General features: G+C 45.6%; 1 protein-coding gene across 2 annotated transcripts in view; it reads right to left on the bottom strand.

Moving 5' to 3' along the window:
* TRPC4AP (transient receptor potential cation channel subfamily C member 4 associated protein) overlaps positions 1-23,614 on the bottom strand; it is a 766,986-nt gene that overhangs the window by 79,916 nt on the left and 663,456 nt on the right. For both annotated transcript variants that reach the window (XM_078652243.1, XM_078652242.1), the window contains exon 17: positions 9,177-9,289. In XM_078652243.1, the coding sequence (XP_078508369.1) occupies positions 9,177-9,289 (113 nt within the window). The remainder of the gene's footprint in view (positions 1-9,176; positions 9,290-23,614) is intronic.

Below are 23,614 nucleotides of genomic sequence, written 5' to 3'. Positions count from 1 at the left end.
GGAGGCGTCTGAGTCATTGTCTGAGACTGGCTGAGATGTGGTGATGGTTGCGGGACGATATATGGTCAGACTCCCTGACCACGCAGCGGTCCCGGATGGAAGAGGTTCGGGGTTGGCACGGGTGCACCCCGCATAGAGGTGGACGAGATGTATTTGTACTGTGCTTTGTATGTTCCCGAAAGGTGATACGACACCTATCCAGACTAAATGACAGACTGCCGCGAGAAGTACCGCCATGTAGATATAACAACTGATATGACTATATATGAGTGCCTGGGGAAGGTATTGGGTGGGGGGAGTTGGGTGGGTTGAGTTGGGAATGCAACAAAAGGAAAATATGAAAACGAAATATTACATATGCATGCACAGTACTGTGAACATTTCATTGCTTCGCAACCTTTTAGACCAGATTGTACTGTATAATTTTCTGCAATTCTATCCTGCAAATAAAAAGTTAAAAAAAAAAAAAATAGATCTTGGGCTGCTCTGTGCAGACCACCGGAGGCTGATCGACTGGGGAGACAATAATGAATCAATGCTTGCAGCAAAGCACCCTATGTTAAGAGATATGCAAACGCAACTGCAGGGCCTACAGAAGAAAGATCAATTGCTCAGATTGAAAGTGTTTTGTCAAAGAGAAATCGCACAGAAATAATATATGAATCATTGGTCTGCCTGAACATGTGGAAGGACATAGCATGGAGCTGTACCTAGAGAAACGGCTAGTATAGAAGATACTGGATAGCAAACAGTCTACATGTTTCTCCGCTGAGCGTGCACGCATAGTTCCTGGGTATGCACCAGCACCCGGGGTACCTCCCAGACCTATGGTGGAACACCTCCTAAATTATAGGGATAGACATCACACATCAAACTTCTGGGAACAAAGGAAAGTGGAGAACTGTGCAATAAACATACTTCCAGATTACACATTGGAGGTACAAAGGCAGAAAACCTACTTTTTCATGATTAAACATCATCTGCGTTAAGTTTATTTCCATTGTTCCTTGGTATATACTCCTAAACTATGGATAATTGATGGGGATAAGACGTATTACTTCGAGACGCCTGCTGAGGCTAGTGCCTGGCTGGGATCGAAGGAAGAAATGGATTTACCAGAACAAGGAGGGAGAAATGGCCCTTGGCAGGTCCACAGACAAAGGCCACACCAGAAACTGCGGAGTCATCCTACATGTGAACAGTGAGTCAAAGAACTGGCACGGTAGTGGAAGAGATCGAGCAGAGAGCCTGCCCTGTTGAGGATTAGGCAAGGAGTGATATGCACTCCAAAAAGGACTAAACATTGATGACTTAGCGAACATTTAACTGAAACTGTGACAGGTTCCTGACCTAACTCCTAAGACTGCGAACTTGGTGCATTAACTTTTGTTGCATATATTCTTTTTACTGTTGGTGTGTGGCATAGGCAACATTTAACATTCACAATGGTACCAAGGTGGTGCCTTTCTTTTTTTTCCTTCTGTTTACTTTACGTCACATTATTTCAATGCATAAAAGTACAAACAATCATAAATTAAAATATATTATATCCATTAAAATTGGCCTTTTTCTCCATTATCACTCTCTGATCCTCAGGTATTGTGCATATGGGGTGGTGATTTTAATAGTGTTCCCAATGTGGAACCAGACAGGTCTCTCCGCATCTGGCAGGGAGATCATAAAAATTAGCAGCACAAAATTTGACTCAATGGGCGAGGGATCCACTGCTAATGGATATTTGGCAGGATCAGAACTCATTAGATAGAGAATACTCATTGTACTCAGGGGTACATACATTACACGCCTGTATAGACTTGTTTTATCATAATGTAGAAGCTACAGTGCAGATTGATGCATCAGATTACTTTGGTCGTACCCTATCAGACCATAATCATGACCCAAAACTTACACTGTACTGGGAGCGGGCCACACCCTGTATTTCTATGTTGAGACTCACACCGTCCTTATTGCACAATCCAGTTCTGAGAAGGCGGAGCACATAGAACACTATATTGAGGAAAATAATGGGACAGTATCAAATGAGCAAGTGATATGGGATGCCTTCAAAGTAGTTATACAGGGCATTTCATACACAGGACTCATGGAGTAAAGCAGACTTGGTGCGTGAACTGAGTACGGCTTACGTACACTTGCGATTGTGTCAAGTGGTACACAAATAGACACGCAATTCACCGATTGGAATACTGAACGCTGCTATCCCATTTGGGATCCCTGGAAGCGAAGTATTACACTGCCAGGCAACATGCTGAGGGATAAGGTGGACCGCGTGTTGGCATTGCTGCTAAAATCAGAGATCCCACGAACCATGATAAGAGCCATCCAAGATGATCAGGGTCTGCTTTCTAACATCAAGGAGGGTTTTACTGAGATCTTCAAGACCTATTATACGGGGCTGCATAGCACACCACAAGAGGTGATGCTAGCTGTGACAGCGATACCTGGAGAGCATCCGTCTACCAAGGGTAAACCTTACAATGGCGCTACTGGGTGACATTAGCTTTGTGTCCGGATTCAATGTCAAATGGTACAGTCCTGTTTGTTACCCTTGGTTAAGCAGGTGGACAGGAGTTGGTCTCTCAAACTGGACTGTGGCTGACATTGGACACCATAAAGTATTTGGGGGTGAATGTGTATCACGAGGAAAGGGACTTAACTAACAGAAAATTGGGTAAATAAATTACATTGATTAGACATTCACTTCTTTTTTTGGAATGCACTCCCACTGTCCACAATGGGCAGAGTTGCCATTTCCAAAATGATGATGATATCGAGAGTTGAACTTTTTTTTGGCCCTGTCCTTGGTTCTTAAAAAACCCTTCTTAAGTGACATAGTCTCTACTTGCCTTGGTGGTGTGGGTCACTGGTAGAAGGCGGTTAGCGGTTTTCAAGCTATATGCTCCACTAACAGAAGGAAGGATGGGAGCTCCTATTTACGAATTGTATTATGCAGCAGCCCAGCTCCAGTGGCAAACTTGATGGGTCGTCAACACCCCAGATCCTGAAAAGAGACATTGTTGGTCAACTTGGGAACACACCGGCGATGGACTGTCTCTTAGGGCACGATCGTGGGCTGCCAAAAGATGTCTTAGCACAAGTGGCGTGTTAGGGCTGGCGCTAGTATGTACACAAAAACTCCAGAGGGCCCCAATTTCCACTGTGGTTGCTCCCTGGCTGAGTTGCTCTAGCCAAGATGTATGATGTGCGCCCATGGGAGGTGGGAGACCTGCAGACGTGGGTGGACATGTATGAGGAGCAAACATTATGGTTCTTCAATAAATGATGCAAAACATATGGGGTTGCCCCCAGTCAGTTCCTGCTTTACAATAACTTGGTTCGGCAGGCCCATGACACATGGAACGCTGAAAAGACGGAACCCAGTGTATTTCCACCACTGCAGGCAATTCTAACGCACAAGGCACATAGGCGGACAGTCACTAGCTTTTATGCAGCATTGTTGCAGTCGTCAGGACTGAAAACAAGGGTGCTAAAAGAATGGTGGGAGAAGGTCTTGGGTGTGGTATTCAATGGCAAACATTGGACTGCATGTCTGGAATACATTACAAGCATTTACAATGCAATAGGTCTCCCAGCTTTAAAGTTTGAGCTATTGGCATTGTATATTACAATGTGTTACATTAACTTGTTATCAAACTCTGAATTGTTGTATAAAGATGATTTGCAAACTGTCAAATGTTGCTGAATAGTAAGCAACGTTGTGAATAATATTGTTTGCTAGTCATCCTTGGGTACCAGAGTACTTCACTTGAGGCAGCTCACTACTCTGCACTCACTACTCTGCACTCACTACTCTGCACTCACTACTCTGCACTCACTGCTCACTACTCTGCACTCACTACTCACTACTCTGCACTCACTGCTCACTACTCTGCACTCACTGCTCACTACTCTGCACTCACTGCTCACTACTCTGCACTCACTACTCACTACTCTGCACTCACTACTCTGCACTCACTACTCACTACTCTGCACTCACTACTCTGCACTCACTGCTCACTACTCTGCACTCACTACTCACTACTCTGCACTCACTACTCACTACTCTGCACTCACTGCTCACTACTCTGCACTCACTACTCACTACTCTGCACTCACTACTTTGCACTCACTACTCACTACTCACTACTCTGCACTCACTACTCTGCACTCACTACTCACTACTCTGCACTCACTACTCGGCACTCACTACTCACTACTCTCCATTCACTACTCTGCATTCACTACTCTGCGCTCTCTGTAAGCTCACTGAAAAGTTTAGTTGTGCTATTGAATGGTCAAAGATCCTCTGTTCAATGGTACTCATTTTATCGACCTTAGAAGGATGAAAAGCCATGTAAACTCATGTGGAATCAAACAAGTGAACATGTGAGTATAGGAGAGCAAACACAGATCCTTGGAGTAGGCACATTAGCTCCTTTGGCCACCAGTGTAATACATAACTGTTACTATACCACATGACCCAGTAAGATAACGGTGTTCGGACAGTGTAGTGACACACACAGTAGTGTGTTTTACTGCTACTGCCTGTCTTCAGAGCAGCCTGTGACCGAAAAGGGGGCTCTCTGTAAGCTCACTGAAAAGTTTAGTTGTGCTATTGAATGGTCAAAGATCCTCTGTTCAATGGTACTCATTTTATCGACCTTAGAAGGATGAAAAGCCATGTAAACTCATGTGGAATCAAACAAGTGAACATGTGAGTATAGGAGAGCAAACACAGATCCTTGGAGTAGGCACATTAGCTCCTTTGGCCACCAGTGTAATACATAACTGTTACCATACCACATGTCCCAGTAAGATAACGGTGTTCGGACAGTGTAGTGACACACACAGTGGTGTGTTTTACTGCTACTGCCTGTCTTCAGAGCAGCCTGTGACTGAAAAGGGGGCTCTCTGTAAGCTCACTGAAAAGTTTAGTTGTGCTATTGAATGGTCAAAGATCCTTTGTTCAATGGTACTCATTTTATCGACCTTAGAAGGATGAAAAGCCATGTAAACTCATGTGAAATCATACAAGTGAACATGTGAGTATAGGAGAGCAAACACAGATCCTTGGAGTAGGCACATTAGCTCCATTGGCCACCAGTGTAATACATAACTGTTACCATACCACATGTCCCAGTAAGATAACGGTGTTCGGACAGTGTAGTGACACACACAGTAGTGTGTTTTACTGCTACTGCCTGTCTTCAGAGCAGCCTGTGACCGAAAAGGGGGCTCTCTGTAAGCTCACTGAAAGTTTAGTTGTGCTATTGAATGGTCAAAGATCCTCTGTTCAATGGTACTCATTTTATCGACCTTAGAAGGATGAAAAGCCATGTAAACTCATGTGGAATCAAACAAGTGAACATGTGAGTATAGGAGAGCAAACACAGATCCTTGGAGTAGGCACATTAGCTCCTTTGGCCACCAGTGTAATACATAACTGTTACCATACCACATGACCCAGTAAGATAACGGTGTTCGGACAGTGTACTGACACACACAGTAGTGTGTTTTACTGCTACTGCCTGTCTTCAGAGCAGCCTGTGACCGAAAAGGGGGCTCTCTGTAAGCTCACTGAAAGTTTAGTTGTGCTATTGAATGGTCAAAGATCCTCTGTTCAATGGTACTCATTTTATCGACCTTAGAAGGATGAAAAGCCATGTAAACTCATGTGGAATCAAACAAGTGAACATGTGAGTATAGGAGAGCAAACACAGATCCTTGGAGTAGGCACATTAGCTCCTTTGGCCACCAGTGTAATACATAACTGTTACCATACCACATGTCCCAGTAAGATAACGGTGTTCGGACAGTGTAGTGACACACACAGTAGTGTGTTTTACTGCTACTGCCTGTCTTCAGAGCAGCCTGTGACCGAAAAGGGGGCTCTCTGTAAGCTCACTGAAAGTTTAGTTGTGCTATTGAATGGTCAAAGATCCTCTGTTCAATGGTACTCATTTTATCGACCTTAGAAGGATGAAAAGCCATGTAAACTCATGTGAAATCAAACAAGTGAACATGTGAGTATAGGAGAGCAAACACAGATCCTTGGAGTAGGCACATTAGCTCCTTTGGCCACCAGTGTAATACATAACTGTTACCATACCACATGTCCCAGTAAGATAACGGTGTTCGGACAGTGTAGTGACACACACAGTAGTGTGTTTTACTGCTACTGCCTGTCTTCAGAGCAGCCTGTGACCGAAAAGGGGGCTCTCTGTAAGCTCACTGACTCCTAGCAGTCACTGCAAACCATCCTGAGTGCTCGGTGGCAGCTATATAGGGTATATAAATATTCCATTGCCACCAGTTGACCCCGTGATACTCCGGTCCTAATGGAAGCAGCCCCTTTGAAAGTCAGCAGTATAGTATTATATTGATATAGCTCTCCCTGCCAGTGTACCTCCCTGAACCCGCGGCGCGCGCCGGTATATAGGAGTGCAGCTGACCTGCTGTGGCTGCTATTAATAAATACAATTGATGCTTCATCGTTCTGAGCTGCCTGTGCCCTCTGCCTTTAGTGAGCTGTGCAGCCGCTGCCTGGCTGCTTCTGCTCTGTTTTCAGCCTTGGCTGGCAGCGATGGGGTTAACGCTGCTCAAGCAGGAGTAGTGTTCGCCGCTGGATCTGGAAAGCGCATGCGTGCAATCACACGCATGCGCGCTAAACGGCCAGAAGTGGGATCACAGACCGGCAGAGACGGGCAGCGGGCAACGAGAGGAGAAACCGGCGGAATCCAAGGACTGCACGGAAGAGAACAGGACCGGACAACTTAGTTGTAGGAGGTAGGAGGGGGTATCGGTGCACGTGTGTGTGTGTGTGTGTGTGTGTGTGTGTATGCTCGTGTGTGTATGTATGTGTGCGACGGCGGGGGGGGCCTCGGCGCACTCGTGTGTGTGTGTATGCATGGGAGAGTGTGTGTCTCTGTATGTATGTATGTATGTGCGTGCGTGCGTGCATGGGTGCTCGTGTGTGTGTCTGTGTCTGTGTGAATGCGCATGCGTGTAGGAGCTTCCCAGGAGACAGCAGTTGGCCACAGCGCTCGTTCGCGTGCGCGTGGCCAGCTCTAATCGCCTCCTCGGAGAGAAAATGCGCGCGCCAGGTGCTGTCTCCTGGGAAGCAGAGTCAGCGACAAAAGATCTCCTGGCGGACACAGCGCTGACGCGCTGTTAAACGCCAGGAGACCTAAAAAAGGTTTCCAGGAATTCTAGGTTTACATATACGCAATTCAACTATATTCACCACACCAACTTAACAACGAAGTGCAGAGGACACATGTATCCTGAGTCATCCAACAATTGCCCCAGGTGTAATGAAAATGAAGCAAATATTTTGTACACAGTGCGGAGATGCTTAATTGTGGGGCAAGGTGCTGCATGGTTCGACGGAAGAGAAAGGGTTGTGCAGAAGGAATCTGAGGCATGCCTGTTAAGACTGATGGCTTGGCCGAAGTCGTTCAAATATGTATGGTTTTTCATTGATTTGGCTTTGCTGTTGGCAAAACTGCGCAATTCCATGCCCTGGAAGGCAACAAGAGTGCTCTCACTTAGGGAGTGGTGGAAAGATGTATTAAAATGGTTGCAGGCAGGGAATACTGAATTGTCACATCCCTTCAGCAAGGTGAGGGAGTGTTTCTTGCAGTGGGACACTTATATGGAGGGAGTGGAGGCGAAGCCTGACACCACACCACCCTGAACATATAAACTAAATACATTAATAATCTCTACATGTGAATAGGTATTTTGTAGGCTCAAGCAGTACAATCATACAGTGTGCTCGTAATGGTCCGGGGGCCCTGTTATTCTTGGAGTACTCATGGTTCAGGTAATCACAAGTGCTCCATCTTCACAACACATACAGGGTTAGGTTGTCAGTTGAAGTGATTTTATTGAGTGCAAGATAGATGTCAACCCAGAGAAATGATGTAATGCCCAATGTTGAATAGCACAGGAAATGAAGCCAATTTTACCTGTATTGCAATGCAATGAGTTTCTCTTACAAAAATGAAAATAAAAATATTTCAACAAAAAAAACAGGGTTAGGTTGTCAGTGAGGGTGCTAGCATTTAGATGGAGGCAATGTTGTAATCACGATTGTTCAGATGTTCAACTGTTTATTTCATATTCTGTCCCCTTTCTTTCCCTTTCTTCTTTTCCTTTATATATTCGGATGACCTACTGCCTTCATTCTTCACCCGGTGTCGTCTTTATGCTTTTCACTTACTGGCAGTTGATAGTATTGAATCTGCATACATAATGCCTGAAACGTTTAATAAGTGCTCATTGTTGAAAGCACTGCACTTATAGTTGTTTTGATGCTTATCAGGGTAAACGCTTTTATCTTGTATGTGTTGTATGGCAATCAATGGTTTATGCAATATCATGTACTGGAATGTATATGCTTTATGCTGTCTAACGAAAAAATGTAGGAAAAGCTCAATAAAAACATAATTAAAAAAAAAGAAGAACTCACTTCAAAAAACCAACCGCTCTTTCTTTCAGGCACTTACCTTTATAACATATCTAAAATTGATTCCATTCAAACTCATCTACACTTATTTCAAATTATTACTCCTCAGCTATAGTTCGTCTTCCTGCTCACACACCTCATACTATGTTCTTGTCTATGATGTCTGCTTCCTTAATAGCTACCTCTTTTTGTTCAAACTGCCACTGCTTTGTTAGCTTCTCTTTCGCATTAATCTCCAATTAAACTATCTTTGTATCATTTTCATGCCACAATGTTAATTGTGAAATTAGATTTGAACCTCGAAATCCAGTTAAAAACATGTTAATAAAATGGAGTTTTTAACTCAGTCCATAAAAACACGAGACATGAAGACAAACTGGTAATCCAACATCATCGCATAACAACAAGATTGTTTGCTTGTAGAAGTAGAGGGCTTTAGGCGAGGGTAGATGATACAATAAAACATACGTTTATTTTATATTTAATGACTCATAATTAATGGGACTGATCTATGAGATGAGCTCCATTTCTGTAGAGAACATTGCAAATGACTTGGAATTCAATACTTTTATTCCAGAAATCAGAGGACAGCAAGCTTAGCAAGAAATCATGCTTTTAATCTCCAATCATTTGGTACATAAACATTCTACACAAAAGTGAAACCGTTGTATAAATGTCACATGCTTACCTGCGTTAGCGTCTGTACGTGGATGATGTTAATTAGCCTGAAGAGGAAGGACATTCTAATGGTGACTTGAGACGTGTAAGACAACAGGCGGGACTCTGACAATAGTTCAGCAACTGCAAAGAGTAATTGGTTACATTTAAACATTCACTTTTTTGTACAAGTTTTCACATATGAAATAAACAGCTCCAACCTTCGCAGAACATCTAATAATGGCAGCTCTATGGTGCTAGTTACCAATATTTCAGTGGCTCCTACTATTAATTTTTCTGAATACACTGGCTCATGATATCTGTTCAGGTTTTTCTCATTAGCTGCTTGTTACTCACAGAACCCTCCCCACATCAACACACCCTTTCTGTTATCAACGTTATAAAAAAGTAGGCTTGGGCGGTAAATTCCGTTCCGCTTGCGGAATTTGGGTAATTTCGCGTTCCGGGGAGAATGCTGAATTGCCAAAAATTCAGCAATCTGCAGAATTTTTTGCTTGTTCGCGCTTTCAAAATGCGTGTTCGCAAGATATTTCCCCCGTGCACGCAAACAGTGTTCGCGAACAGGAAAAAAGCACCTCCAACGGGTGGAACAATAAATTCTGCGTGTTCACGAAACTCTGTGTGCTCTCGAAGATTTTTTACCGTTTCGCTTAGCTTTGCGTAGCACGACTACGCAAATTCCGCCCACCCCTAATAAAAAGCTTCTGCTATTGCCAGGTAGTAAATGATTTCCTCCAATACCTGCTATTTTTACACATAAGCATCTGCCATTACCCATTTGCTCTACTTACAGATCCTCTGAAAATTGGCTTGCCCCTTTAACTAAAGTGTCTATTTAATCTGATAAGTATTTGCAGACTTAGCCAGATGCTTTTTTCTCACTCAGTTTCTGTCACATTATTTGCTCTGATCACTCAAATGCTCCCAACCCAAAAATTGATTACATGTACGGACACAGCACACTTTTCAACCTATTTTTTACCCATGAGCAAATGTAAACAAATGATCCACAGATTTTGGATAAGATGGAGAGGTCTGACAGTTATCATATCTTGGAAAATAAATGTAAGGTTGAAATTAGAATACCACCTAACTGGACTTCTTACAGGAATTCATCAGAACTAAAGTCTGAGAGAGAGAGAGCGAGTCTTTAAGAAAGGTGCTCTGAACTTGAAATTTTTGAAAGTGCTGAATGTATTTAAACATAATAGAGAGAGCGAGTCTTTAAGAAAGGTGCTCTGAACTTGACATTTTTGAAAGTGCTGAATGTATTTAAACATAATAGCCCACATAAACAGGAATTCATTACTGCACTGCCTCTGAACGATGAGCTTCATTCCTATGGTGTGGAAGCCTAATGAAGAGAAGGCTCAATTAACATGATGCAGTCACCAGGAGGCTATTATTCAGGAGTCTCACTAGCCCAGTCGGGCTTTGTCCCTGAAACACTGACCTTCATAGTAGAGGTGCGTGAAATTGTTTGTTTTCATAATTATGCAAAATTAAGCTTAAGTATGCAAATTGCTGTATAATTATTCAAAACGATATGTGGTTAGGCAAAACATTATGCTGTCGCGTAATTATGCAAAACCACAGCTCTGCACAAAATAAACAACAGTCACTCCCAATAGGTTTGCCGGGAAAGGCGACATAATGGTGTAATTTATGGGATTTTGCAATGTAACACAAAATCCAGCAAATTATTCCGGCGTAATCTAAATTTCAGTGGCTAACAACATGTCTCCTCTGAAAAAAGCTTCTCTGTCTGCCTGCTTGTGGCTTTGCCCCAGTTTCTTTCCCACCTGTCTATTGGCATGTCCCATTTTATCACTGCTTATTAACATAAAATGTTATTCACATGTTTTCTATTTTTATCAAATTGTACACATTATGTTACAGTAATATGTAAATGTTGTTACAAGTAAAGCACTCGAATATAACTAGGTGAAGTATTGCTATAGAAATACACAGTTAAGTAAATAAATTGAAAAAAATATCCAGACTGCACTCTCTCCAGCTCTCACCTACTGATCTAAGATCAATAAAATGCAAAACAAATATCTAATTACAGAGGCTCAGCATTTCTATCCTTACCAATGATATAGGACTACTTTGTACTGGACTTTTCAATTTGAGTCCCGAATGACAAAGGCTAAAGCAGTTTATAAAGAGTAATTCAACAATTTAAATAATGTTAAACAATGTAATCAAGGTAAAGATACATTTCTCTTTTAAGTTATGATATAATCACAATAAGAAAAGTATCTGTAATCGTTTCCAGTTCATTTGTTTTCAGAGTGTCACCCAAGGTAATACCCCCATTATGTATCTTGCATATATCTATGCCAGAGCCAGCTCCTCGGAGCGGACATCATCGTGTTTTATAATGTTAACTGTTTAATTGCTGATCATGTACATTTGTGACCTTATTGTATTTTTCCTTCTTATTGTAGAGCAAAGCTTTTGATTTTCTTTGTGGTCTATTCTGCTTGTTGTTTTGGCATTAGTAGATCTGAAGCTTGTACAGTGGCATGTGTTTGGTAAGGAAACTTTTTTGCAATATTTACTTCAAATGTGTATCATTGATTTGCTTCAATATTTTGTAACTGTTGTAATCATTTTAGCATATTTAGCTTAAGTTTTATGGTTTTTCAAATTCAAGTTTGAATTTGTGCAACATCTATAATGTGTTGTACCCTTTTCCTTTCTAGTGGAATATTTTCGGTGCCTGTTGTGTCCGTGCAGAGTAGGTGCAGCTGATTCTAGTGCCAAGCTGTCCTTGGCGTGCAAGATGTATCTAGTTATCCTTGTGTAGTAGAAAGTTTGTTGTATGATCTTTAGATTTCAATAGTTGTATTTACAGTTTGATACAGCCACAGTTAGTAGAGTTCTAATTTGATGATGCTTTCATTTATAGTGATCTGCTTTTTTGCAACAGTTCGATTAACAAACTATATGGCAGATCACAGGCTATCCGCCCAGTGAGTTGGTGGTTTTGCTTTTTGAATCCGCCTCAGAAGATTGCTCTGAGACAGATCTGCAACTGAGGCTGAGGACCAAGTGCAATATTCAGGCAATAAACGTTCTGTCCAAGAAGAATCATCTGATGATGTTTCAACTATTAGCACTGATGATGTGACACTTAAGAGGACATTAAAGTGCATGTAGTGTAGCATGGCAAGCTGGATTACAGCAAGCCGCTAAAAGGCTTTCCATTGGAAGTGCTGAACCCTGGGTTGCCCATACATGATGCAGTCGGTTTTGACTGCCTTTAGTTGTGTTCCAATATAATTTCAAAAAGAGGGTGGTGATGGACAGAGTATCTGAGTTAATCAGAACACTCCTACCCAGTCAACAGATCAGGGCTTGATCCATCACCGTTTTTTAGCTCACTGCACCATCCCAGTTCAGAACCTGGCTATATGCAAATTAGTCTGTCCCTGGCCCAGTGCATCATGGGAACAGGGCAGACCAAACTACCAAGCCAATTCTTCACTGGAAAGGAAACAAGCTTCCGGGGACCGGTTTCTGGCATTACAGCCGTCTTCGGCTCGGCTTGCTTGAATCCTGATGGTGCAGTGAGCAAGGGACTCATGTCTGAGCATACCCTTCCACACTCATGGTGGCCAAAATATTTTCAAAAAGGGGGTGGTGATGGACAGAGTATCTGAGTTAATCAGAACACTCCTACCCAGTCAACAGATCAGGGCTTGATCCATCACCGTTTTTTAGCTCAACGGTTTTTATATCTTATCGCCAGATAGCATTGACACAGCAATCTAGATGGAATACGCTGGTGTGTGCATGAAAGGGCATAAATTTCTGGTTTGTGATAGACATGGTCTGCACGCACATACCTGTGGGCATTCTGAAAATACTGTTGTTGTTTTTTTAACTCAAATAGGTGACTGTGAATTGTCCAGGTCACGGTCAAGGACACGTGAACATTTGGCACGGAGTCCTGAGGAGTGACGCTGGTATGTGCTGACATAGCGCACTCCAGGTAAAGTAGTCTTAAACTGTGTGTCTATATACGCTGCATCAGTAGTGCCCCTTGGATGAGGTACTTGAATCACGCCCTGAGCGTGTCTTTGTTTCACACAGGTCCATTTTTATGTGAAAAGCTTGAGAATAACAAACCCCTCAATTGCCCTGATGAAATCGCCACAAGAAGGAGCGATGAAACATGTCGGCTTGAGGATATAATCTGCGTTGGTATATAAGTAACCAATTTTAATTGGTAGTGCTTTGCTGCATCAGAATAAAACGGTATCAGCAAGCAAAGCACCACTACCCAATTTATTCGTTTTTGGTGTGGTTTGTTTGGGGTTTCGTTACGTGTATCTGTACACTTTTTCATGTTGATCACTATTTGTGCTTTTTCTTCATTTTTTCCACTATTCTCACGTTCGCACTACTTTCCTGTTGAGTGCACGTTTGTCTTTTCACAAATAGAGAGAGTCGCCGATGATGAGAAGTGGGTATACCGGGAATCACTGACCGGGAACCCCCTCGGGTTGTTCTACCGTGAGGTACTCTCTCTATTTCTCACAACTTTTCTGTTGGTGAATGATCTGGTCCTGTGTGATTTATTTTTATAATTGTAAAGAATACATCCAGACCCTTTTTGTTTATGTTATTGGACATATCCAAGGTAGGAGTGATAATTTATATCCCTACCCGGTCTACGCAGAATAAGGATGTTTACATGGGCGAGGCACTAATTGTTTGAAGACTTTTTGAGTGGGGGGCTGCCTCGCACATCCCCATCCCCCTGTACCCCTTTAATTTATGCGGATTAAGGACGGCGGCTCAGCCGTGAGGGTCTTTCCCTTTTTAAAGAAATGGTACACTAAATTGACCCTTTGTTTAAATCATTGTTACTTTTGCAGCAGTTATTAGGCACACAGTTTTTGTATAGAACATAATTTGTGACACAGGAGGTACACCATTTTGACGGAGACGCTCCAGTACTAGATCTGTGTTATAGGGATGAATTGCCTTGCCTTTTCTGAAGAGCAGATTGCCCTTATTTTAGCCGGTCCCTCACTACTACCAGATGCTCCCCTCAGTACTGAGGGCACAGCCAGGGAAGAGTGGGAAAAACTGAGCGTGCTGAAGAAACGCCAAATTCGTGTGGCTCTACATGGAGCGCTCATGACTGAATACCTCCGGGCAGGCGCCTCTCCCCCAAGCTTGATAGTCCGACTCGAGCCTAAGATCTTTCTCGAGGACAAACAATTTCGGGTAGATTGGAGTTGCATTGCGAACAAATGCACCCGAGATTGGTTGATTTTGATAATCAACACGGCTAAACGGTTGAGTGAGGCTCTACTTACAGAAATCTTGGAGCTAGAGGACAGCCTCGATAACAATCAGGCCCTCACCGATGCTAAAGAACAGCTAGCACGCATACAGGCAGATTTGGCTGAATACAGAACATATATGCTCAATCAAAAAATCAAAGGCCTTAAAAAGAACCTTGAACGGTACACCCACACCTGGGCCTTCCCTTACACAGAGGATGAATACTATGACAGACCACTAGAGCAAGCAAGGACTCAACCATACCAGAGGAGGGGACAGTTCCATCAAAGAGGAGGCAACAGGGGACAAGGGGGCAATAGACGAACCCCCAACAACTGGCGGTTTGACAATACGAGCAGTGAGGACGAAGAGGGCCCAGCTCGCCAAACAGCGCCAACAAACAACAGGGTCAATTTTGCCCCTGATAGCAGATCTGACGAGGACTTGGGAGCACTACTAAGGTCTTTTTTAGGTCAGCCCCAGAGAGGGGCCTGGGGGGAGGCAGAGGTCAACCACAGGGGCGAGGCAGGGGGACACAGCAAACATGGCAAACATTCTCCCCCCGCATCACACGGAGCAGGGCCAACACATTCCGCAATTAAGGGAAATGAATATTCTACCTCCCACAGTTGCCAATGATATAGTAGTAAATTTATCTTCCTACGAACTATCACCCATTGAAAGGACTGTGTTAAATAAAGGACTCGGTTATGTTCCGACACCCAGCCATGACCCTTTTCTATGTAGAACAGAGGTTTCTGAAATGATGAGGAAAATAAAACTTCATAAGTTTTTTGAGCATAAGGAGAGCACGCCTCTTTCCCTCTTTAACACCAATCTACATAGGCCTTCTAACTTTTGCCCCCCTACATCACTCTTGGGACCTGAGGTGGCTGTATTCGAACAACGAGTCATCCAGGAAATTGAATCCCTGGAACAAACCACTGGACATAAATTGAGTCACAATATGACGAAGACAGAATGGCAGGCGGTCGGGACCTTACAAAAAAACTTGGCTATCACCATCAAGCCGGCCGATAAAGGCGGGGCCGTAGTAGTACTCAACACCACTGACTACGAGACGGAAATACTGAAATTGTTGGGTGTCCGAACAAATTACCACCCCCTCACGCGGGACCCCACACCTGAACTTGCTAATACCATCAAGCAGTTGGTTGCAGACGCTGTCGCAAAAAAATGGATCTCACCCAAAGAGGCGGACTTTATCATCAATAGTAACCCGAGGGTGCCGGCATTTTATATCTTGCCAAAGATCCATAAGCCCCAACGCCCGCCCCCGGGACGCCCTATTGTTTCAGGGATTCAATCCATCTTGGAACCCCTCTCCCAGTTTGCCGATTTCTTTTTGAGGGAGGCGGTGGTCACCCAAGAGTCATATGTACAAGATACGACTGACATCCTGAATATCTTGAAAGATATATCCTTTGACTCTGACAACCAATTACTGGTTACAATTGACATAGAGTCATTGTACACCAGCATCCCCCAGGACGCCACGCTGGTGGCAGCAGCACGGGCCCTGGGGTCGATGGAGTGGTTTTATGACACACCCCAAACCTTCGTCATGCAATGTATCGAGTTGGCACTCACGAGAAATTTCTTTGAGTACCGGGGACAATTATACTTGCAGACCTCTGGAACTTCCATGGGGCCACATTTGCTCCTAGCCTGGCCTGCATTTATGTGGGTCAGGTGGAGAAGAATGTGGTCCTCCATGAGTCCAATCCCTACAGAGATAATATCTCCCTGTGGAGACGTTATATTGACGACGTCCTCTGTATCTGGACAGGTACAGGGGACCGGCTCAATACATTCCTACAATGGCTGAACCAGGTGGACCCCAGCTTGCGGTTCACTTGGTCCATTAGTAATGTCTCTGCGGTGTACCTGGACGTAGACATCACTGTGACAGATTCCAAGCTGGTAACTAGTGTACATCACAAGGCCACGGACAGGAACTCCCTCCTCCATTACCATTCATTCCATCCGAGGTCGTTACGTGATAACCTCCCGGTGGGACAATTTCTGCGTTACCGCCGGAATTGCTCTTCTACAGAAACTTTTCTTGAGCAGTCTTCTGAACTTGTGAACAGGTTACAACAACGGGACTACCCAGCCAAAGTCATCAGACATGCACGGAAGAGGGCTTTGAACACCCCGAGAGAAGCCCTACTGGAGCGTAACACAAAAGAGAAGCAAGTGTGTTTACCAGTAGTGACCACCTTTGATCCCCTATCAAGCAAAATTAGACAGATCATACGGAAGAACTGGTCCATCCTTGACACAGTGGAGAACAAGATGCCCATGCCGCGATTTGCCTTCAGGAGAGCCCCTAATTTACGAGATAAATTGGTCCACACACGCAATAGTAACACTGTCAATACCAGCACTGTACCTGCTGGACACTACCCGTGTGGAAACTGCTCTGTCTGTGGGCTCACAGAGGCCACTAAGATGGTAAATTTACGTGGTGGTAGGACATGGTTCCTCAATAGATTCAGCAACTGCAATACGACACACGTCATTTACAGACTGATGTGCAGCTGCGGCCTCTATTATATTGGCCTGCCTACCCGGAAAATAAAAATACGTGTGCAGGAACATCTGAGCACCATCCGCGCTAAGAAGTTGACCACGCGGCTGGTACAACATTTCAATACATCAGGACATGACCCAAGGGACCTGAAGTGGACTGTCCTTGAAAAGGTGGTGGGCGATTCGCACAATTTGGAGAACATCTTGGCGAAAAAGGAGGCAAAATGGATATATTTGGAAAGGGCAGACCGGGAGGGACTCAACGAAAATATTGAGTGGAACAAGATTAGTAGGCGCTGACAGGGCTCTGTCATACGCTTTCCACCTCACCCTTGAGCCCCTAGGTATCATTTCCTTGTGCCTCAGTAGGTTGGGTATACTAGACTTCATGAACAGGAGATCCATTCCATCGACTCCACCCCCTGGTAGGTGCAGTTGCCCTAGACACGCTTATGCCTCTGACATTCCTCCCCCGTGGATCATCCCCAGCTTAATACCTCCTCGCATTTTTAGCGATACACCTATAGGCACACACGCACATTTGCATTCTGGGTGCCCTTCCCTTGCACGTATGCTTTGTATTCAGCCAGCCTATTTCCCTTGCACGTATGCTTTGTATTCAGCCAGCTTATTTCCAGCACCACCTTGCATGGTATCTGTAGGAGAGTAGGGTCTGCAATCCTACTATCACCCAGATTTTTGCTTTTTGTTTCACTGGTTTACGACTTTCCCTGGCTGTGGGCCTGCTAATCAGACCCACAGCCTAGCTGTTCTCTCTATTCCAAATTGTACCCAGGTACTGAATTGGCACTGGGCCCTCTCTAAGTCCCTGTACCCAGGGCTGAGGTGCACCCAGAAGTCTCCCAGGGGCTGCAGCATGTATTATGCCACCCCTGGGCTGACTAACCAAACAGACACAACTGGCTGCTTGACAGCTGGGGCAAAGTGGTGTACCCACCCTTTGCTTTAGATATAGTATACCTATATCTAAACCTAAATGGACACACAGATCTCCTATCAGTCACTCCTATGGCAGGCCTTGACAATCCTGAAGGCAGAGTGCTTGGAATCGTGTGGGATGGTGCTCTGGCATGAGCTGAGCCTGTCTGCGGCTTTCGGGATCTATCCCTTAGCCGTTTCCATGATATCGCATACCATATACTCTTAAGTGCATTATAATCCTCGCGGTTATATGCCAACTCTGGTATCGCTTTATCAAAACATGTCGAGTAAGGTGTCATACGAATTGGAATACTAACCCCTCGCCAATTCTGGCGACGGGGTTAGCATTCCACCCTTCTAGAGGGACACGACATGTATGTAACCTATAACCCCGATTAAAGTCCGACAGCCTTAGCTCCACAAAATGGATGCTGCCACCGAGACACAAGTCTGCCCTCCTGCTGCTGGGAGTCCTCCCAGAGCAGGAGGCAAGGACAAAGGGTTTCCTGCCAGGGGCGGTGCCAGCACCGTCCCAGACAGGGTTTTGTGTATTCTAGGTAGGCAGGGCTTTAGAGGAAGGTGACTGCAAGTGGCACCCCGGTGCTCACTGTGCATAGGCCGGCTTGAACCAGTTCCAGGGGCACACCAGACCCTGAGCTGGGGAAAGCCCGCCAAAGGAGAGGGGTGTAACCACCCCCCTCCTGGTCCCACCCATAGGGCAGGACTTAGTCACGTGCCAGCCCCCCTTTTTCAGGATAAAGGTAGGAGCAGGCCCCCTTCCAAATCAGATCAATCTTTGAATCCTGAACCGACCTTCTACACGAAGAACTCAAGACTCTTCTCAAGATTTTCTCCCTTGTGACTAAGGAGTAGACACCCTGCAGCAGCAGGCACCAACCAAGCATCGCAGTTTGTTGCCAGTCTCTCCTTCGGATCAAGACTGCTCCAGCACGACGAGAACCGGCTTCCCTGGCACCTCTGACCTCAACCTACATCATCAGCCCAGCTGTGATCCGTGGGTGCGACGAGACCTCGAGGGACCGGCCATCTTCAGAACTGCACGGCGCTTGTCCAGCACGACCACCGAGTGATCCTCGACCGAGTGCTTTGGGGTGAGAGAAGCCCCGACCCTGAGCAGCTCCAGCACCGAAGTTCAGCCCCCCTGCATCCACGAGATCTGCGTGTGGCCCTTCTGCTCTTTGCTGCTCACCGCGTTGTCCCGGTCACTTGCCCGTTGGCTAGTGGCCCTTTTACGACGCTCCACGACGACAAACACTGCTGGTCTGGTTGCTCCAGACTGCCCCTTGCTTCCCTTCCTCAGAGAAGCACCCTGGACCCTCCTGGTCCACTCAAGACGCCATTTTAGGTCCACCGCGTGGGCCTTGCATTTGCCAAGACTTGTTGCCCCAATCCTGGGTCCAGCGACGTCGACAGCAAGTACCTTCGTGGGAAAGCTCGCACCTCCATCCTGGTCACCGACAACGCCTCCTGGTCCGAGAGACTGCAGAGCCCAGCAGCGCCCACTCACCTGGCTGAGGTGACTTCGTCCGGTGCCATCCTGGTGCCCACCTAAATCACTGGCTAGTGATTCAGAACTTGGTCCCCTCTGCTTACAGGTTTTCTTCTTCCCTGATCCAGGCTTGGATCTCCACGAACTTTCTTCACTGGCCGCCTGCCAGCAACTTCTTTCTTCAGGCTCCAGGTTCTTCAACGAGGGTTTCCGACGCAACTTCAACCCTATGCAGCCGCAGCCCCTGGGCTAGGTAAACTGAGTACTCCGGTGCTCCAGCATAGTCCAACACCCTAAGTGTTCGGATCCACTCCCGTTTTCGACCCACCTAGTCGGGTTCGCCCGAGAACAGTAACTTTGTCAATTGCTAGCATCCATAGACTTTTTCCCGCCTTACGCGTGAGAGTTCCCACTCTGCACACGACGTCCACAGACCTCCTGCTCCTAACCTAAGTGTTTAGTATTGTAGGCCTAGCGATTCTAAAGTCTAGAAAAGTATTACTTACCTGCTAGTAATTTCGCATTCCATTTTCATAGTATGTGGTTTTTCGTGCCCCTCGGGCACCTGTGTAAATTGTGCGACTTTCAGTGTTTCTTTAAGAGTTTTGTTGTGTGCTTAGCTCCCTGTCTCATAAAGAGCCAGGGTAGTCCTGTTATAAATAAATATACTTTATTTTTGATAACAACTTGTGTGGTGTCCTTTCACTTGGTGTTCAAGGGGTAATGTGATGGTAAAACAGCTGGCTTAACACGCCCTCTAGAGTCTTAGCCTTAGACTGCTCGTATCCATGCTACTAGGATAGCTGGTCTATAAGGTTGACTTACAACCAATCATCAATAAGGGTTGTTTGGACTGATAAATAGTGATCACTAGAATAGTGAACACTGCATATCAGGCCAACTTCTCACATTGGTGAGCAGCGGTTGGGATTTGAGCTTGCTGTTGTTTTACCACACATATCCTAAGAATATCATTTGAAAGATCACATAAGTACTAAGGTACATATAACTTAGCTTAGAATACTCTGAGTTCTACTGAACCAGCTGTTGTAGCTCCTAGGGCCTAGCACACCCTAAACTACAACTCTAGCAAGGGATCAGTAGGTAAACATATAGTGTAGGTAAGTGCACCACTTACACCTCACTAGAAAAGCATGTCTACCCAGGGAGAGTCCTCAGGGACCCCTCTTGTGGTGATTGACCCTCCACAGGTCAGCTCAAGATATGCAGCTCTCAATTTCCAGGAGTTGAGACACTTGTGTACCTCCAGGAAATTGAAACAGGGGTCTAACCCCACCACTCCCTTTCTGTTAGGTCTCTTAGAGACTTATGATGCTAGGAAAGCATCTCAGGGAGATGGGAATATGCCAGCCTTAGAAGGGCACCTTGGTGATCCAGACCTCCCTAACACTGAAAATGGACTTGAGGAGGAGGATCTTGAGGAACTCTCTGGGGATGAGGCAGACAAGGGTCCTGAGTTAGTCAGCAGACTCACTAGGGCCAACTTAGACCTACTTGGGCAAGGATCTGGGGGACCCCCAGTACTGACCCTAATTAGGCCTAACCTTGGAGTTAGGAGAAATAGATCTCCTTCTAGGGACTCCAATAGATCTCTGCACTCTAATGCCTCTTCTCAGAGGAGAAGGAACTCTCCCCAGAGGAGATTGACTTCCCCTCAGAGAATGGAGCATGAAGCTAGGATGAGGCAGGCTACTCTGAGGATTGAAAGGGAAGAACTTGCCCTGGCCAAAGAAAAGCTTGCCTTTGCTAGAGAGCAGCAGATGAGTGGGATAGTTCCCACTGGTGGCAGCAATCTCCCAAGAGATAGAGAGAAGGGTTTAGATACTAAACACCTGACAAAGATAGTGCCCCCCTTTAAGCAAGGGGATGACATCCAGAAATGGATGGCTGCTCTGGAGAGGGCCTGCACTGTGCAGTGCATTCCCCAGAGTCAGTGGGCAGCTATACTGTGGCTCTCCTTTGATGGTAAAGGTAGAGATAAGCTCCTCACTACAAGAGTTGAGGATGCTAATAATTACCAGGTCCTGAAGAATACACTGGTTGATGGGTTTGGCTTAACCACTGAGCAGTACAGGTTGCTGTTCAGAGACACCCAGAAAACTCAGTCTCAGGACTGGTCTGGCTTTGTGGATTGTGCCACTAAGGCTTTGGAGGGCTGGTTGCTGGGTAGCAAGGTTACTGATTACACAGGGTTGTACAATCTCATGATGAGAGAACAGATTTTAAATAATTGTCAGAACCAGTTGTTGCACCAGCACCTTGTTGATTCAGATCTGACCTCTCCCCAAGAATTGGGAAAGAAGGCAGACAAATGGGTCAGGACAAGGATCAAGCAGAACCAGAACCAGGGTGGTCAGAAGAAAGCAGACCAGAAGGGTAATGCTAAGAGTGAACAAAATGACCAGAAGTCTTCACCAGGTCCCCAACAAACCAAAGAGGGTGGGGGTCAGGCTTCACAGCAGAAAAAGAGGACTCAAGAAGGCCAGTCAAAAAGGTGGTGCCAGTACTGTAAAAGTAAGTCTCACTGGTTTAGTGAGTGCACCAAAAGAGGAGGGCAAACTCCTACCACTACAGCCCCATAGGCAACTGCACCCCCTAGTACAGTCAGTAGTGGTAGTGCACCTCCCAAGACATTAGTTGGGTTAACCTTGGGAACTGAGGGGTCTGACAACTTAGTTGGCACACTCACTCAGGCTGTCCTTGTCTGTACAGGGGATATGGATATGTCCCCTGAAGTAAGTCCCAATACTTTGGGCAAATACAGGCAGACACCTTTGATAAATGGCAAAATGGCTCAGGCCTATAGGGACACTTGTGCCAGTGTCACCATGGTGACACCTAACTTTGTGGACCCTGGACAGATCATGCCAGGTACAGATTTCCTGGTGACCAATGCCAGCAACGTCACTACCAGTCATAGTATGGCGATTGTTGCTTTCTCCTGGGGAGGGGTAAGTGGCCAAAAGAAAGTTGTGGTTAGTTCAGACCTCCCAGTGGATTGTTTGTTGGGCAATGATTTGGAGTCATCACTATGGTCAGAAGTGGAGCAGAGGACTCACATGGAGATGTTAGGCTTGCCAGCACATGTGCTTGCTGTGACTAGGTCACAGGCCAGAAGATGCCCCACTGAACAGGTGCTGGATCCTGGAACTATGGACCAGACACCTTCCAAGAAGAAGAGCAGTAGGGTTAAGGCTTTGCCTTCCCCCTTGCCCCAGGTTGAGGATCAAGTCTCTGAGGAGGCTGATCTGAGAGAGCTGAGGGAAACTGAGCCTAAAGAGCTTGAACTTGATCAAGTTGAGTTTCTGGGCTCAGGGGGACCCTCCAGAGAAGACCTGGGGAAGGCACAGTTAGACTGCCCTTCCCTTGAACCCCTCAGACAGCAGGCTGCTGCTGAGGCTGCAGGGAATGCCACAGGTGCCCACAGGGTATACTGGGAAGATGGACTCCTGTACTCTGAGTCAAGAGACCCCAAGCCTGGTGCAACCAGGAGGCTGGTCATCCCCTTGTCTCAGAGAGGTTTCCTCCTCACCTTGGCCCATGAGATTCCCCTTGCAGGTCACTTAGGTCAGACAAAGACTTGGGACATGCTTGTCTCACACTTTCACTGGCCCCACATGAATGAGAATACCAAGGAGTTTTGTCGCTCCTGTGTCACTTGCCAAGCCAGTGGTAAGTCAGGTGGCACAACAAAGGCCCCCCTCATACCACTACCTGTGGTGGGGGTTCCCTTTGAAAGAGTGGGGATTGACATTGTTGGTCCAATGGAACCCCAGACAGCATCAGGGCACAAGTTTATACTGGTGGTGGTGGACCATGCCACCAGGTATCCTGAAGCTATTCCACTTAGGACCACTACAGCACCTGTACTGGCAAGGGCCCTAGTTGGAGTGTTCTCCAGAGTGGGCTTCCCTAAGTAGGTTGTTTCTGACAGAGGTGCAAACTTCATGTCAGGATATCTGACTGCAATGTGGAAGGAGTGTGGTGTCAACTACAAGTTCACCACACCCTATCATCCACAGTGCAATGGGCTTGTTGAGAGATTCAACAGGACCCTCAAAGGGATGATTCATGGACTACCTGAAAAGCTCAGGCGTAGATGGGATGTCCTG

This window comes from Lissotriton helveticus, chromosome 7 (genome assembly GCF_964261635.1).
Source record: "Lissotriton helveticus chromosome 7, aLisHel1.1, whole genome shotgun sequence".
NCBI lineage: Eukaryota > Metazoa > Chordata > Amphibia > Caudata > Salamandridae > Lissotriton > Lissotriton helveticus.
This window is presented reverse-complemented; position numbering and strand designations above follow the sequence as displayed.